The sequence below is a fragment of the Scomber japonicus genome, chromosome 20 (assembly GCF_027409825.1).
Source record: "Scomber japonicus isolate fScoJap1 chromosome 20, fScoJap1.pri, whole genome shotgun sequence".
In the NCBI taxonomy this organism is placed as follows: domain Eukaryota; kingdom Metazoa; phylum Chordata; class Actinopteri; order Scombriformes; family Scombridae; genus Scomber; species Scomber japonicus.
The window spans coordinates 23,305,320-23,321,475 of NC_070597.1; the positions used below are offsets into that span (position 1 = coordinate 23,305,320).

General features: G+C 40.8%; 1 protein-coding gene across 1 annotated transcript; it reads left to right on the top strand.

Moving 5' to 3' along the window:
• The first annotated feature begins 1,098 nt into the window (after window positions 1–1,098).
• On the top strand, window positions 1,099–14,301 carry hs3st3l (heparan sulfate (glucosamine) 3-O-sulfotransferase 3-like). Its single transcript, XM_053341994.1, has 3 exons — window positions 1,099–1,571; window positions 12,831–13,060; window positions 13,801–14,301. Exons 1-3 carry the CDS (start codon window positions 1,099–1,101, stop codon window positions 14,187–14,189), a joined length of 1,092 nt encoding a protein of 363 aa, XP_053197969.1. The 3' UTR covers window positions 14,190–14,301.
• The last annotated feature ends 1,855 nt before the right edge of the window (window positions 14,302–16,156 follow it).

The following is a 16,156-nucleotide window of genomic DNA, read 5'->3' on the forward strand; positions in this document are numbered from 1 at the left end:
AACATTGCAGAGCTCCCTAACCGGCCACTGCAACACAGCACACGCCTCTGCTAATGCAAGTGATAAAACATCCACTTAGGATGCACAAACCTCCACTTGAATGAAACAATAGTAAAAAAAAAAAAGAAGTAATTTGTTTCTCTTTTGTTTAAGAATGGGAAGTTGAACCTAAAACTTTAAGGCATCTCTTGGTTCACACAGACTGTCCTTTGGGGTCAGGAGCAGTGGACTATTGGCAGCTGTACTATATAGTCTAATACTGTCTGACTGTTAAGCCAATTATGTGATCAGTCCTAACGTGCTGAGTGATAAACCTCAGTTCCAAATGGTGCCAATGACCCGCACTTGTTAACTGATGAATCTATTTCTGGATCCATTGATGAGGGGAATCTGTTTGGCTCCATCAGTTTGTTTGTGTGGCTGCTTCTATATTCTCAGATAAACTATTATATAGCAGAAAGTTGGATAAAATACAAAACACCATCAATCAGTCATATTAGATGAGAGAGATAATGGCACATATGAGGTATGGGACATTATCAGCCCCCTGGATCCATCTCATCCCAGGTTCCTATAATAAATAATACTGGAATTAAACGCCTCAGGCCATGACCCTCTAATCAAAGGTATCTAGAGAGAGAGAGATGGAGAGATGGAGGGAGGGGGTGGTTGTAGAGAGAGAGAGGGGGGGGGGGAGAATCCCCGTGAGATGAGCCGTGGTGGAGCGACCAGAGTAATCCCGCGGAGTGTAAAGTGAGGAACATCCACGCAGCCCAGCTCGGATATTAGAGCTGTATTCTTCTCCTCACGGTGCTGGGCGGCTGAGTAAGTGGACACATTTCCTGGATGTCACGCAAAACAGGCAGGTTCCACTGATTTAGTAAAGGATTGACGGGTTGGCTGCTTTTTCTGGGGAGGGGGGGCGAGTCGACTCAACGCGCAACGGACGCGCACCATGAAGGAAGAGGAAAGCAGCGGAGCGCACTGAGAGAGACTCTCCAAGAGTTGAGCGGTGTGTGTGAACAGCGTTGGAGTATGACGGCATGTGAGCTGAACTTGAAGTAGAATGGCCCCTTATCTCACATGGAGATCTGAGGGATGGCAGTTTTTCACCACCACCACCATCATCATCACCATCACCCGAGCTCGGACCTGCGGCGGCTCTTCCACCGGCTCACCATCGCGTCCTCTCTGAGCATCCTCTGCTTCTCCCTGGTCTATCTCCTCACTGGATGCTGCGAGTCGGAGCTGACAGAGAACTCGGAGATCAAGCCGGCCACCCGTGAGTTCCTGGTGTCAGGATGGTCGTCCGAGAGGAACGGTTCCAGCGTCTCCAAAGACGGTGTTACCGGGGATGGCGAAGGCGCTTTCGCCGGTTCTCTGGAGGCGAACAGCTCGGGGAAAGAATGGACAGCCACCCGGAGGTTACCCCAGGCTCTCATCATAGGGGTTAAAAAAGGAGGCACCAGGGCTCTGTTGGAGTTTCTGCGGCTCCACCCGGACATCCGCGCCCTGGGGTCGGAGCCGCACTTCTTTGACCGGCATTACGCACGGGGATTGGACTGGTACAGGTACGCACACATTACGCAGGGAATCCATCTCAGCAAAGTTGTTTCCAACTACTATTGAGTGTTCAAAATCTATACAGTAACTGCACTTTATTCCACACTTTAACTTTATATATTTTACTTTTATTTAGAAAAAAAATCGCACTCAATTTGCAGATGTTTTTACCAAAAGTGAGTAAAACTTAAATGAAGGACTTTCACTTGAGTGTGCTTGTTTGTGCAGGTGAAGAAAGGTTTCATTGTAAACTAAGTTGGGGAGCCAATTAGGAGCCTCCAGCTTCCACTGTAAGAATTGAATGTCTTTGTATTGTTTGCATACCCAAACATATCCACAGCTATTCCACCGAGGTTTAGGTGACAAAGAGATTCTGCCATCTGGCTATGCCAATCTGTGCATGTGTGCGCCTGCCTTGTGTTTGTGCATGTGTGCATATGTGTGTGTCTGTGTGTGTGTGTGTGTGTGTGTGTGTGTGTGTGTGTACAGTAGGGAGAGAGAGAGAGGCCTCGCAGGATGAGTCCTCTCAGAGCTGCAGAGTAATCATCTCTGGAGCCGGAGCCAGATGTTACTGTTGTCATGTGGCTCTGTTCTCAGCCTGTTCCATGAAAACTTGGAAATACTCAGAACACACACACATGAATGAGATTCAAGGGACCAGAGTCATGTCACTCAAAAATTAGTTGAGCTTCTTTTGGTATGGCAAAATATTTTCTCCACTGATGGAATAGTTTTCAGTGGACTCAGGATTTCAGATGACAGGGCTGCATGCTGCTCTTTAAAACTGTGCTTACTGTAAGTGCACCTATAGACCTACCAACATGCTCCAAATATGACAGATTAAAAATGCATCCAAATCTGGACTGTGTGGTGAGACGTTAACCAGCTTACAGTATATTACTGGGGCTCAGTAGTGGCATTGGCTCAGTGCTTGGAGCCTCTTCGCCACATCAGCACACATTTAACCTATAACAGAGATAAAGTGAAGGGATGATTCTCTGCTTCCTGCATGGAGGTTATGTTGACGTGACCATGCACAGAAGCACAGTGTCAGTGCTGTGGGATGTAAATGGAGCTGTAAAACTCTGAAAATCTAGATGTAGCGTGTGTGTGTGTGTGTGTGTGTGTGTGTGTGCATGTGTGTGTGCTTGTGTTCGGCACACCAGGTGATGTAAATGTGACATCACATTGTCACGTCTTCCCCTTGGACCAGATGGGGCCCGCTGCATGTCGAGCCACTTGACATCACTGTCGCCTCTGTCAATTGACCTATGACACCGGGTCACTTTACGCTGGGAGTTAATGATGTGTTCACACCACTTCATAACACACAGCAGCACCCACCCAGAATACACACACACAAAGTAAATGTCTCTTTTTTTGGTTTCCACAAAAAAATACCAACAAATTCTGAATTCTTACTTGTTTTTTAAAGGATGATTCTACTTTATTACAACTTGGGTCTTTTTTATTTTTACATGTCCATCCTTTCTACCAGTTATAATTAATTACTCTCTTTAAAGTTATTGTTGAGATCTGAAAACGGCAAAATCAACAAAGTCAGATGGAGCAAAACATCAGTGATCAACCAGATTAACGTGAGGACACCAAAAATGTTGACGATAATGTCTCATTGGACAGTACGAAAAGTAGAAAAGGTCCAAATTGAATGGCTGTGTGAAGCTATATCACATTATCTTGTACAACACACTTACTGTAAGTGTTGACGTGAATTTTTTTTTACAGTGGGCAGAATTCTGTCGTGTTTTGTTGCATTTGCGGTATTTCTTTTGCAAAATTGTATCTATTGAATCTAAGGGAACATTTCGTGACAGAAATCATAGTCATATCAGAGTAATAAAGAGTAATATCTAGACCTGGTCTATGTTAAAAGTGCTCTGGGAGAACTTCTGTTGGGATTTGGTGCTATATGAATAAAATTGAATCCTTACATGTGTTTAAAAATCTTAGAAGTTACGTTAGCATGAATGTTCACGTGGTCATATTATGGAGGTAGGCTGATTTGTTTTATGTAATGAGCATCTCTTAAACCATTACTCTTGTCTACTGTGAGCAAAGGAGGATTGTAGCAGACAATAACGTTATAATTGCCGATAACGTATTCATTTTGCCCGTTTTTAATGTAGTAAAGTGAATAATGTCATAACATGCCAATAACGTAATAACATTTCTGAATAATAACCGAGTAATACATTTTTACCAATAATGAGAGATGTGTGTAGGGGGTTTTCCTTGCGTGGTCAGGTCTTTAAGCAAATACTTGAAACAGTAAGAGTACAATACTAAGTGCTGTGGAGGCGTGAAACTTCATATCCAATAAATAAAACTTAAACAGAGTGATATTAGTATATTATTATGATATCGACTCCAGTTTTTACATTTGTAAAGGATTTTTTTTAACCTAGCCAATAATGTAATAACCAGCCAATAACGTAATAAGTTTTTACATTATTCACAAAAAGTTATTATGTTATTGGTTCCGAAATTTTATTACGCTCTTGGCAAATTATTGTATTATCAGCTTTATTACATTTAAAATGGGCAAAATGATTACGTTATTGGTTGTTATTATGTTATTGGATACTACTGGGATGTATTGGGATGGTATTGTAGAGAGACAAAGTTCAAAGGGGGAGGAGGTGATGATGGATGGATGGGTTCCTCATGACAGTCACCTCACTGGTTTCTTGTTACCATGAGTATGATCAGTTCCTAACCTTAACCAAGTGTTTATGACTGCCACCATGATGTTGAAGGCAGTAGTAATTTAAAGCCAAACCACAACTTGAACCAAGTATTTAAACATTACACACTAGAGAACATGGACACATATGTATGGTATTCTGTTGTTACATTTCCAGGACTTGCTGAAACTGTGATGAATGTTGCAGCACAGTTTGGGTCACCTTCGTTTTTTCTCCCAGAGGAGTTTAGCTCTTAACTTGGAGGTTTGTTTAATCCCTCCTGTTGTCCTTGGGTCAATTTTGACTTGGGGCGGTCAAAATTGAGATATTGTTTAATTTAAATTACCCCTATTGACCTTAATTTCCAAAAAACCTGTGTTAATAAGTTGGAATTAACTTGTCTAAAAAGGTCTAACAGAATTGGGTGATAATTTATACCTTATGCTTTATTAACAGCCAAACCAGACCAGGTCCATTTTGATCCTGGAGGATAAAAGTTGCATGGTCGACAGCAATACAACACTGACCTCCTTTTAGCGATGTCACTGTGTTTATGTCAGTTTAATGTCATTACAGTTAAAATGATGGCCAAACCCTCAAAGATAAGACTCAAGTTGTAATAAAGGAGAATGATCCTTTCAGGCATATCACAAAAGCAAATGGAAGGTCAGCTGTAGTGCTTTCTGTGTCAATGTTATATTCCCGTATAGATGCTTTTTTCCTCTCAGACTCTATCATGGGGAATCAAATGGATGATAAGATACACTGCATCTTCCTGAGAATCACTCCTCCTCTCTCTGAGAGTGAAATAACATTTCACTTCACGCACGCAATAGAGATCAGAGCCCCTGACAAAGATCCACTAATGGCGTTTGGAGCGGAGATTGGATCTGGAAGAGCGTTGCGATGAGCCCAGAGATGGACTGGAAGTTTCCTCCTTACTGTGTTGTTTGAGATCGATAGCTCTATCTCCTCGCTCTGACCTTGGATTGACTCCAGCATTAGAGCGGTTAGCGTTGGTCAGCTCGGCTTCTGTTACAATTAGCAGGAAGCTTTATCCTACAACGGTATAATCCCCCCTCATAGGAACACAGGGGTCAAGTTACATGCAGCTTTTCTGTCTCTGTAGCTCTGAAGGAATCTATTGAAATTGCTCAGGTGAAAAATTCACATCTCACTTGTGATGCTTTCTCGCTGAAAGCTGGAAAGAAAGGTGAATGGTGAAAGAGGGGGGGGTAGGGGGCAAAACGGTGGGAGAAGAGATAAGGCTCGGGTGAGCTGGAGGTTAAAGGGTGAACATTGTTACCGCAACCTCGCACATCCCTGCTGACCTTTGCTTTCAACTGTCATTGAACTGTCATTTGGACTGTCATCAGAGCTGGGCTCAGGTAAGACCAGCTTCTTCAGGTTGCGTCACAGTCTGGAGACTGCTCTGTCCTCCAGACATTGAGACTGGTTGTATTTTGTTCTTGAGATACGGCAAGATTTATCGATATATTATTGACCCTGAGTTACCGTCAGAGCTTAAACCGCAGAGGTTGCATTCTGAGTTTATTGCTCACATTTCTGTGAAGAAGCATTTTTCTGAAAAAAGAAAAAAACAAAGCAGACAACTTTTTTTTTCACAATGTCTCCAACTCTTTAAACAAGTCCTCAGCCAAATGTAAAATCTAATTTAAGACGTTCTTAACTAATCCAGGAACATTCCAGTGTTGAGTTGGGTCTGGATGTATACATACACTCACCGGTCACTTCATTAGGTACACCCGTCCAATCCAATTCAATCCAATACAACAGCTCTACTATACATACTACATTTATACAATTTATACATTTTCAGTTTTTGTTAACATTGTCAAAAATAATTTTAAATTAATTATACCGTATATTTTTGAAGTCGTATTAAGAGGTGGTGGCGTACTGAGGTGTATTACATTGTCTGGTGTTCCTAATATTTTGCCCCTCTCATATGTTAATGGAGTGGACAAAATATTAGGAACACCATTCAATATAATTGCAACCTAGTACACCACCATCATCCACTATGACCTCAGTAATAAACATGAAGCATAGTTGTCACCTACTTGACAATTTCAACAAAAACTTAAAATGTATACATTTCATGAATGTAGAATTTAAAGCAGAGTTGTTGTATTGGATTAAATTACATAGCACGTGTACATAATAAAGAGGCCAGTGACTGTATATGTGACACAAATGTAGCAATTAAGCATATACAGGAAGTGTCGCCAGCAGTGAGGTTATACAAGAGCTGGTATCATCAGCAGAGTCAAGTGTACAGGTTTATAGTACTGAACAATCTCACAGCTACGATTAGCCAGGAAGGTTACGCTTTGTCTCATAGTACAGAGCGAGTTTATTGAGCATGTTGCTAATGAACAAACGGTATGTTCGTTAGCAATATGCTCAAAGGATTTGAGCTAATCCTTAGTGCTCATTATGCCTTCTTCTGCTTTGTTCTCTCTCACCCTGGTTTCATTTAGCACTTCCTTAATTTCATGAGAATGTTTATTGTTCAGTCAAAAATGTTTGATTTCCATTCGTATCTTCTTATAGTCGATAATCATTTCACCTTCCTCTACATCGCAAAGTTAACGTTAGCCAAGGGGCAGATGTTAGCTGGAGAAGTCTTGCGTAGTTCTTTAATTTGTTGTGATTCGTTGAGGTTATGATTTTCTTTCAACTCAGTTCAACTCTTTGTTTTTCTTTAATAAGAATTGTCAAGTGTAGTTGCCAGAGGAAGTTGCCACATTCAGAGGTGTTGGTGGATGTCTCCAAGCTCTAAATGTGTTTGGAAGTTTGTTGGTTTTATGAAATAGTAACTTTTACAAAGGAATGACAAATGTTTCCTGTATTTCCTCTCTGAGTCACCGGGCTTCTCAGGACATCCACTGACAAGAGGGGAGGGCCGAAATTACTCCGTCTTTTCAGAGTCAGCTGCTCCGATGGCACTGACTCATTTGCAATTCATATTGGACTCGTTAAGGGAGGCTTTTCAATTCATACCCATACATTGGCGCCTTTGTCCTGCCATGACACAGCACATGGTGCTACTTGTGTTTTTGTGTTTGTACAATGGAATATAATTGCCATGCAAATCACAGAAGAATGGCTGCCAAAACATTTGATGTTCAGCAGGATTTAGTGGGCGGGAATTAGTGGCAAAACACGAAAGGCGGATTTTGTGATGAATCAGATTTGTTGATCTGCAGGAGGGGAAAGTGATTGGTATCAAATATTTTATTTTTTAGTACATTTTTGTACTGCAAACCATCATGTTGATGAGTGAAGTAATTAAAGCTATAAGACCAGATTTAATTTGGCTGCTATACTGTGGTTGTGTTTGTTGTGTGAGTCATTGGGGTTCAGGTGTGGTCTGTCCTGTCTCTGTACTGTACTGGAGGTGATCACCATAAGGCCCAGACGGGTGGGGCGATCTGGCTCTCATTAAGGTTCTCCCCTGGGACTTGGAAAGCAAAGATGGGGGGGGTCCGGGGCCCCTCTATGATAGTTGATGGATGTCTCCTAGAAGTGGACAGGGCACAGCGACAATGGACCGACCCCTTAATGGTCCCCCATACAGAGGAAATGGATGAGCGGTCCCCCAATAACACACTCATGCATGCATGCAGACATACAAATACACACTCAAATCTTGTATTTGACTCGTAAATAAGCAGTCAGGTGTGAATAATGAACACAGCCAATACTCTGTTCTTTGATTGGTCATTGTTTCCTCCTTGGACCAAACATCAAAGTTAAACAGAGCAGATTTTACATATTTGATCTAGCACACCCCCCATTTGCCAAATCCTTTCCTGCATATTTCCCGCTGTACATCTGACGAACATTGCAATTGCTTCACATTTGTTAACACACACACACACACACACACACACACTAACAAACACACACACACACACTACATGACACAGCATGGTACTGATGGGGCTCCAGAGGGTCCTGGCTCCCCCAGTCTCCACCTGCCACTCTTGGTCCCAGCTGAGGCTCAGTGTTGCATTACTATTCTCAGTCTGTCCCCTTACATTTACACCAACACCTCCTTGTTTCATACGCCCTATCATCCCAATACACACTCAGCCTACTGTTCCTGGTCTGACACCATCCACGCCTGCCTACGGTTTGTTATCCTAAGCCCCCACAGGATCAATAGCCAGTGGCCTTGGCTGGTCCGGGCTAATTCACCAGGGAGGCCGGTTGAAATATTGGGAAATGGACGACAAAAGAGAGGTTCCTCAAAGGCAAACAGAGGCTTATGATAAGCTGCTGGATAATCCCTGTGTTCATCATACTGGATGTTTGATCTCACACTCAGTAGTAAATGAGCAGTGTAAGGATGTTGCTAAAACAGGGTTTTTAAACTGCCAATTAATTCAGGTTTTTTTTTGTTGTGTTTTTTTTTTGTTGGAGGGATTTCCTCTGTAACACATGGTGTCACCAGACGGTTCTATTCACCTGCCAGTGATGAGCTCTAACGCTTTGTGAGGTTAATACTCCTCCCTCACCCACACCAACTAGTAAGAGTTACTTTTGCAGGAGTAAGAAGAAGATCCCTCACCGACTTCCCACTCACATAAACACAGCCAATTGTGTTTGTTGATCTTCTTGCCAGACTTTGTAACCCACCAGAGGGGAAGTTTGCAACTTTACCCTGCATGTGCATTCCTAGCAAGGAGATTTGGGAACATGGTTGTGTCAACAAAGTATGGGGTTGTGAGACTGTGGTCCATTTCTGACCTCCACCAACAGCCAACATTGGTTTATTAACCATTAAGGTGATGGTTCCCAGAATCATTTCTTTACCTCAACCAAATAATTTAAGTGGCCCAGACTTAATCCAACCTTAAACACAGAGGTTGTATATTACCTCATTGGTGATTTTTCTTCTCAGGGACTTGCATTTAAACACAGACAGTTATAAATTAATTGAACAGCACAATACAGTGACAACAGTATTTAAACAGCACAAAAAGTCTGCCCATGGAGCGCCCTGGTGGTGGAGTGGTTAGAGCGCATGCCACATAATTGCAGCATCCATGCTTGTACATATATAGGTCACCAAAGTAGTGCCACGCCAGATGAAGATGCATTGAGTTGTATCAAAAGTTGATCCAACTTAAATTTCCCTTATGTTGGCAATCCAATGGTGATCCTATTGAAATGAATACGGACAATGCATTTTTCCACTTAGCCGTGTTTTCTGTCCTGACAGTGTCTCAGAATGAAAAGACAGGAGGTTTCATTTTTTCATTAAATATTTAAACAAAAGGTCTAGATGGCAGGAAATGTGTATGACTCAGCCGTCTCGGAATCTTAATTGACATTGACTAATATACTAATATTTATATTAACTGTATATATATATATATTACTTTTCTTTTATTGATATTTTAAAGACAACAACTAATAAGCGTTGCTCCTTTTTTCCATGCATGCATTCATTCATCATATTATCTTTTAAAGCCTTATAGATTTTTTTATTTCTTGCGCTTGTATATTCATACAGTATATCCTCTCCAATTAAACTAAAAGGGTTCATCCATTTCTTAATTAATTTGTCATGTGTCATTTTTATCTAAATTATTTTATATTCTTTGTGGTTAGCATTTATTCAGTGACAAAAATGAAAAAGTTACAGATGTCAGCTAAGGATGAGAAAGTTTTCTATGCCAAAAGTAGAACAAAGCCATATTGAGTTATTAGAAAAAGCTAACAGCTATTTTGTCTGTCAATTAGTGTGTCTGTGCAAAGCTCATAGCAGAAGCATATTTATAATACATCTTCTCTTTTGATGGTGCTCTTAGGGGCAGTAATTAGCTCTTTGTGCTTAGGTAATGGTATGGGACTCTTGGCTCTAAGGCTATTCACAGACAGATTGCTAATGGAGGCGCGTTTGTATCCACTCCCATCATTCCTTCATCAGTCACCCAGCCCTTTCATTTAAAACACTCTAGCAAATGCACAAACACACACCAACACACACACACATGCACACACACGCACACACACACAAACACACACACACACACACACACACACACACACACACACACACACACACACAGTTGGATCAATCTGTAAAAGGTCTGGTAAAAATCCACCACACCCACCCTTTATGTCTTCAGAGAGTGAGGGAGAGAGAGTGTCTGTGTGTGTGTGTGTAATTTTGGATTTTAAAAAATGTGTCTTTGTATATGAATGTGTGTGTGTGTTAGACTGTGAGAAATGAGTCCTCTGGGAGGCCAGAAGCTTGATAGCGAATGCTTGACTAACGACTGAATAATGAGTGTGTGTTTGTGTTTTGTAGTGTGTGTGTGTGTGTATGTGCTCATGTACCTTCTGCAAATGTGTGTGTGTGTGTGTGTGTGTTTAACAGACTGCACGGCTCCTCCTGTTCAGGGTATTGGAGTTAAAAGGGAAGTCTTCAGGCTAAGTGGTGATAAGCGCTGCCTCATACCGATCAAATCAAATGAAATCACTGTGTGTGTATGTGTGTGTTTGTCAGATTCATAAAAGTGGGGCCGTTTTGGGGGATGTATTGACAGGAGGTCGTGTTGCAGGTGCATCTGAAACCTTAGCCGATACCAGAGGACAGGCAGAGCATCCTGTCTTCGCTGTATCAGCCCTGTGTCCCCTCAGGTCTCTTTCTGTTCGTCCTTTGATTCACATCTCATTTACTGTATAACTGCCTGGGAACATTTTTATTGACTCTCTTAATTTTTTAATGCATCCCTAAAATAGCAAAATACATGAAAAACAACCTCATAGTGAGATAGAGACAATACATTTAAATGAAAAAACAAAACATTATTAAATGTTGAAACCTCATTTAAGATAGTGGTTAGCAACAGTGAACAACTTAAAGCTACACATAAATAATTCTATATTAACAACGTATCAAATGGCTACTGTATGTATAATATGAAAGGTGTTGTTTGTAGCATAGCGTAACTTGCTGTTTTGTTCAGTCTCACAGCTCTCATCTCATGTTTACAGTGAAAAAGCTCTGATAAACCTGCTTGCATCACACAACAGACATTCACAATGATGACTAGCTAGTGAACGTAGTGAAGCATTTAGTTGCTAAAGAGTCAGATATTCCCCTCAGGAGTTGGTGGTGTCCAACACGTAATCTCAAAATGAATTTTAATGTTACTTCTGTTCTGTTATGTGTGCTAGATGCGTAATTTGGGAATTTTTTGATAACTTTTGTCGTAATATGCCAAAAAAAGATGTGGATAAAAAAAGCATTTGCAGCTTTTGTTTGACAAATACAATATAATGGAAATGGTACTACATAGTATGATGGTGAAATACTTGCAGTTAACATCTTAGACAAGAAGTTTTAGGGATTAAAATCTGATTAATAAACCTTTATCACTTGAAACCTCAAAAAGACAGTGGTTTTGCCTGTTTAAACATCCCAGTAAGCACATGAAAGCGATTGGTTTCAAGCAAACTAGAAAGTTGCATGTTATGCTATCCAAACATGTGAACATCAGGTCTGCATTCATTTTTGTTACATCATTGATTTGAGATAATGCAATGCAGGTTTCAAATGCAAATGAGTCTCTGTGTTAACTGTCATTAATGTAGTGATAATGTCCCTTTGCCAAAAAGGACACTTGATATTCATCACATTCTGTGATGGATTTCAATGTTTGAAGTGCCTGCTTATTGATTAGGCTACAAATCAATGGTAGCCAATGGGTGTTTGTAGACAAAAAAGATCTGTAAAGTATGTCTTCAAAACTGCTTATTAATTATTCGTAGTTTAATAGTCAAAACACACTAGTATGGCTCTTGAGGCTTTATTTAAACAAGAAGAGTTGCTGAATCAGGGCTGTGTATGACCATGTCACTGAGGCTGTTTGTCTGGTCAGTCAGGTGTGTGGCAGGTGTGTTGGCAGATGTCCCTAAGTCCCCAGCCGGTCCTGTGGGGCCTCTGGAGACATTTATCTCTAAATGAGTCCCATCTGCTAGGCTTCTGGTATAGAGGTGAGCAGAGCGAGACACATTCAAGGAAAGACTGCTGTGTTTATGTAGCCTGGTGTCACCTACCTTTGTGTCTTGAGATCTACTGTATGTACACCTCTCAATCTGTCAGAATATGATGTGTGTCAGAGTGATTTATGTGGGTTATTGAATTTGTGGTGTTGGTATGTGATTTGATCACCGAATACAATGCAATACCGTAGAAAAATCAGCCTAACTGCACTTCTTTTGATCACTAATTGTAGCACTATTAAGACCTTTATTTAATGTCTATAGGAGCACTGGGAGTATCAAAAAGTATACCCACAACCTTTACAAAAATTAAGAAAAGCCAGCTGAAGTGTTCTGAAGGACCAGCCAGAATTGTAGGACCAAATAGAAAGAAAGGACACACCTTAATTAATGATATATGCCAAACAAAGTGTTACCTGATGAAAGACAGATCAAATGGTATTGTTTTGCTCCTATATTGGTATTTTGACAGTATTTGGTCTTACAACTGTCATATTTTTCTTGTACTTCCAGAAGTATGATGCCCAAAGCCCTGGACGGCCAGATTGTAATGGAGAAGACGCCTCGCTACTTTGTTACTGTGGAAACGCCAGCACGAGTCCACGCCATGTCGCAAGATGTGAAGCTAATTGTAGTTGTCCGTGACCCCGTGACCCGAGCCATATCTGACTACACACAGATCATCTCTAAGACCCCTGACATCCCTCCTTTTGAGACCCTTGCCTTTAAGAACCGCACCACAGGTACAATACTGGAGTTTTTTCAAGTAGTCTTTGCTAGCCTTTGTTGTAGCTTTGCCTTTCCTTCACCTTCTTTAATGTTGTCTTTAGAGTAATTTATTAATCACAATTCTTGCAATCTCCATGTGCTATTTCCATATCAACTATAGCCCAACTTGTTGACCAACAGGTAATTTTTGAGGAGGCGCATATCAGCTACAGAGCCTACTTGGCATTTGCATAGGCTATCTATACCGTAACTCCCTTAAGAACTATAAATAGCTCCACATTCAGAGTTTCAGGCAAGCAGTATGAGGCAACTCCTCATCATGAGACAAAAACAGAAGGAGAAGTAGAAGGGATAGAGACATACTTATTCCAGGTCAGGGTCAAAGGAACCTTCTTCATGCACCCTTCAGCAGAGCAAGACATAGTTATGGTCTACTGAAAGCCTACAGTATTTGTAGTTGAGTGCCAACCTCACAGGTTCTTTATGACAGCAGATAATACAAATACCATCTCCCCTTTCTCTCTTATCTGAGTGCTTGAAGAATGTTTCTATTCCTTTCTAACCAATTTCTTCATCTTCAAGAGCGCCTCAAGGCTCCCTGGACTTTAGTGTATGTGAAATCAACTGCACCCTTGGCCTCTGCATTCTCTTTGAGTTCTCATGATTGTTTGTCCCTGCTTTAGCAAGGCAGGGCAAGTTTAAAATGGAAATACCTATGATGATTTTGAATACTGTATCTCATTTTTGTCTCCAGGTCAGATCGACTCTCTGTGGAGCCCGCTGTGGATCGGCCTCTATGCCCAGCACCTGGAGCGCTGGCTAGCCTGGTTCCCTAGGAATCAGATCCATCTGGTCAGTGGTGAGAGGCTCATCTCCGACCCAGCTGGAGAACTGGGGAAAGTCCAGGACTTTCTAGGCCTTCAGAGAATTGTTACGGACAAACACTTCTATTTCAACAAAACAAAAGGCTTCCCCTGCCTGAAGAAGCCAGAGGGCAGCAGTAAACCGCATTGCCTGGGAAAGACAAAAGGGAGGACGCACGCTTCCATCGACCCGGAGGTGATGCAGAAACTGAGGGATTTCTACAAGCCGCATAACCAGCGCTTCTATCAGATGGTGGGCCAGGACTTTGGATGGCAGTGACCGTTCTGATTTAATGAAACCAGTGGCTTTTGTTAGCATTATATTGCTTTGGGTAGAAGCCCGTGCAATTCTGCCAACTGACTGAGACAGATATGAAAACTCAAAGTACAAAAGATCCAGAGAGCAGAGCCAATTACCTGCCTCTGACCAGCAGAAGGGTATCTCAGAGACAGAATAAAAACCCAGTGTCAATACATTCACCTCTATCAATCAATCATCTTGTTCAAGTGAAAAACAACTGCGTCATTTTATATATCATAGATGTTCAGTAAAAAAGGTTCAGTTTGTGGAACATAACAAGGGTGTCGCCTCTCACCTCTCTTGTTTGGTAGGCAGCTTATTCCTACCAAAGGTGGTTAAATAAAGCATTTGTATGCAAAGTTAGTAATGAAACTGTGGTTGCTATAGGTTCCGGCTGTATTAGTTGAGTGGTGAAATACACATTGTAGCTTTTAGTGTCTCCAGTCTGCAGATTAATCCTGACGCTCTAGTTGGTAGGCAATAGTGACACAATGAACCCAAAACAGACACATTTCAACATTCCTGAATTTCCATAACTTTCTTTTTTACTACCTGTTTGTTCTTCAGTCTCACTGGTTAAGAATTTAAGGGCAATCAGTGCATACATGTTGAGTATCGTCCTCCAAGCATTGTTCTCGAAAAAGGGGGAATGAATCTTTTATGTGGCGAGCAGCAGAGGGGTGAGTGAGAGAATCTTTATATGAGCTCAGATTTGACTGAGTGGTTTTGTATTCTTGAATAATGAATGTGGATAAATGGATGTAGGAGAACTGGTGTGGATCACTTGCCTCTTTGCCTTTTGGCACATTTCCGTGCTAGGCTTATGTTGGTATCTGACTGCAAAACCACCCTACTGTACCTTGAGTAAAGTAAAGGGACCACTGGAGGACAACCAAAACAAGACCGGGTCAAATCAATGTGAGAGGATCGACCTATTGTATAAATGGCCATTTCTTTGGATGTGATATATGAAGCTTTCAGGCTTTGTTACTGTGAGAAGGCCTGCTAACAGGGTTGTCTGTTTTCAGTTTGCATGTATTTGCACTAGTTTGAAAGCATAACAAAAATAAAACTATTTTAAGCAAAGAACTCGCAATTCATTTTGTGGCGCTAATTTTTCTCACATCTTTTTTTTGTCATTGTTTTCCTCAAACTGCTGTTGTTATAAGGTCTCATCAAGCTTGTTAGGGCTGGATTTATGTTGAATGTGAGTGCATTAGTGCAATTGCTTTGCAAATGTAAATCTGTTTACATCAGAGACGCAAAGGCTACAAACTGTTGCTTAAAAGCCTTCTTTTTGATGAGATGCAAAGGTTCTGGGAGTCCCTGCTGTAATGTGAATGGAATTGATTTAATGACATCTCTGAGTTTAGTTGTTCTGTTGGATTGTATGGATGGTTCTAAATTTAAGATGGTAATTAAATTACAATAACATATTCTGATATTTGCAATGCTGTGTGTCCCTATGTGTTAATGCATATGACTGAGTAAATAATGTGTTTTAAAGAGAAAATACATTCAAGTAATACCACATCGCCATCTTGTGGACAATGAAGGAAGCCTTTCTGAATGAAAACTCCATCTACAAACATGGTAAAAACAAGCTGCTTCTTTATTATGACGTGCCCGCCTCATTTACCTTTAAATAATGTATTCTCATAAAAATTTATATATTTTTGTTAATGTCAATATATCAGGTTGCAAATAATTCTCCACAGAAATATAACTAAAGAACACTACACAAAAAATGCCACTGAAAATAAGTTTGACACACGCGAAAAGACACAACAATTCATGCTTCAGTATTTACTTCAACCCAGGGTGATGAAATAGAAATAGAATTTAAAACAGAACCATAATAAATCTGAACTTTGTCTACATTACATTTCACTTTGAATTGAACAAATGAATCAAGTACACAAATATATAATATACATTTTCAAATG

What these genes read in the sequence shown, in the direction of transcription:
- hs3st3l (XM_053341994.1), top strand. Translation starts at nt 1,099, where the DNA reads ATGGCAGTTTTTCACCACCACCACCATCATCATCACCATCACCCGAGC. An exon ending in CGGGGATTGGACTGGTACAG is followed by an intron (nt 1,572 to 12,830) that starts GTACGCACACAT and finishes TTGTACTTCCAG; the next exon opens with AAGTATGATGCCCAAAGCCC. An exon ending in CTTTAAGAACCGCACCACAG is followed by an intron (nt 13,061 to 13,800) that starts GTACAATACTGG and finishes TTTTGTCTCCAG; the next exon opens with GTCAGATCGACTCTCTGTGG.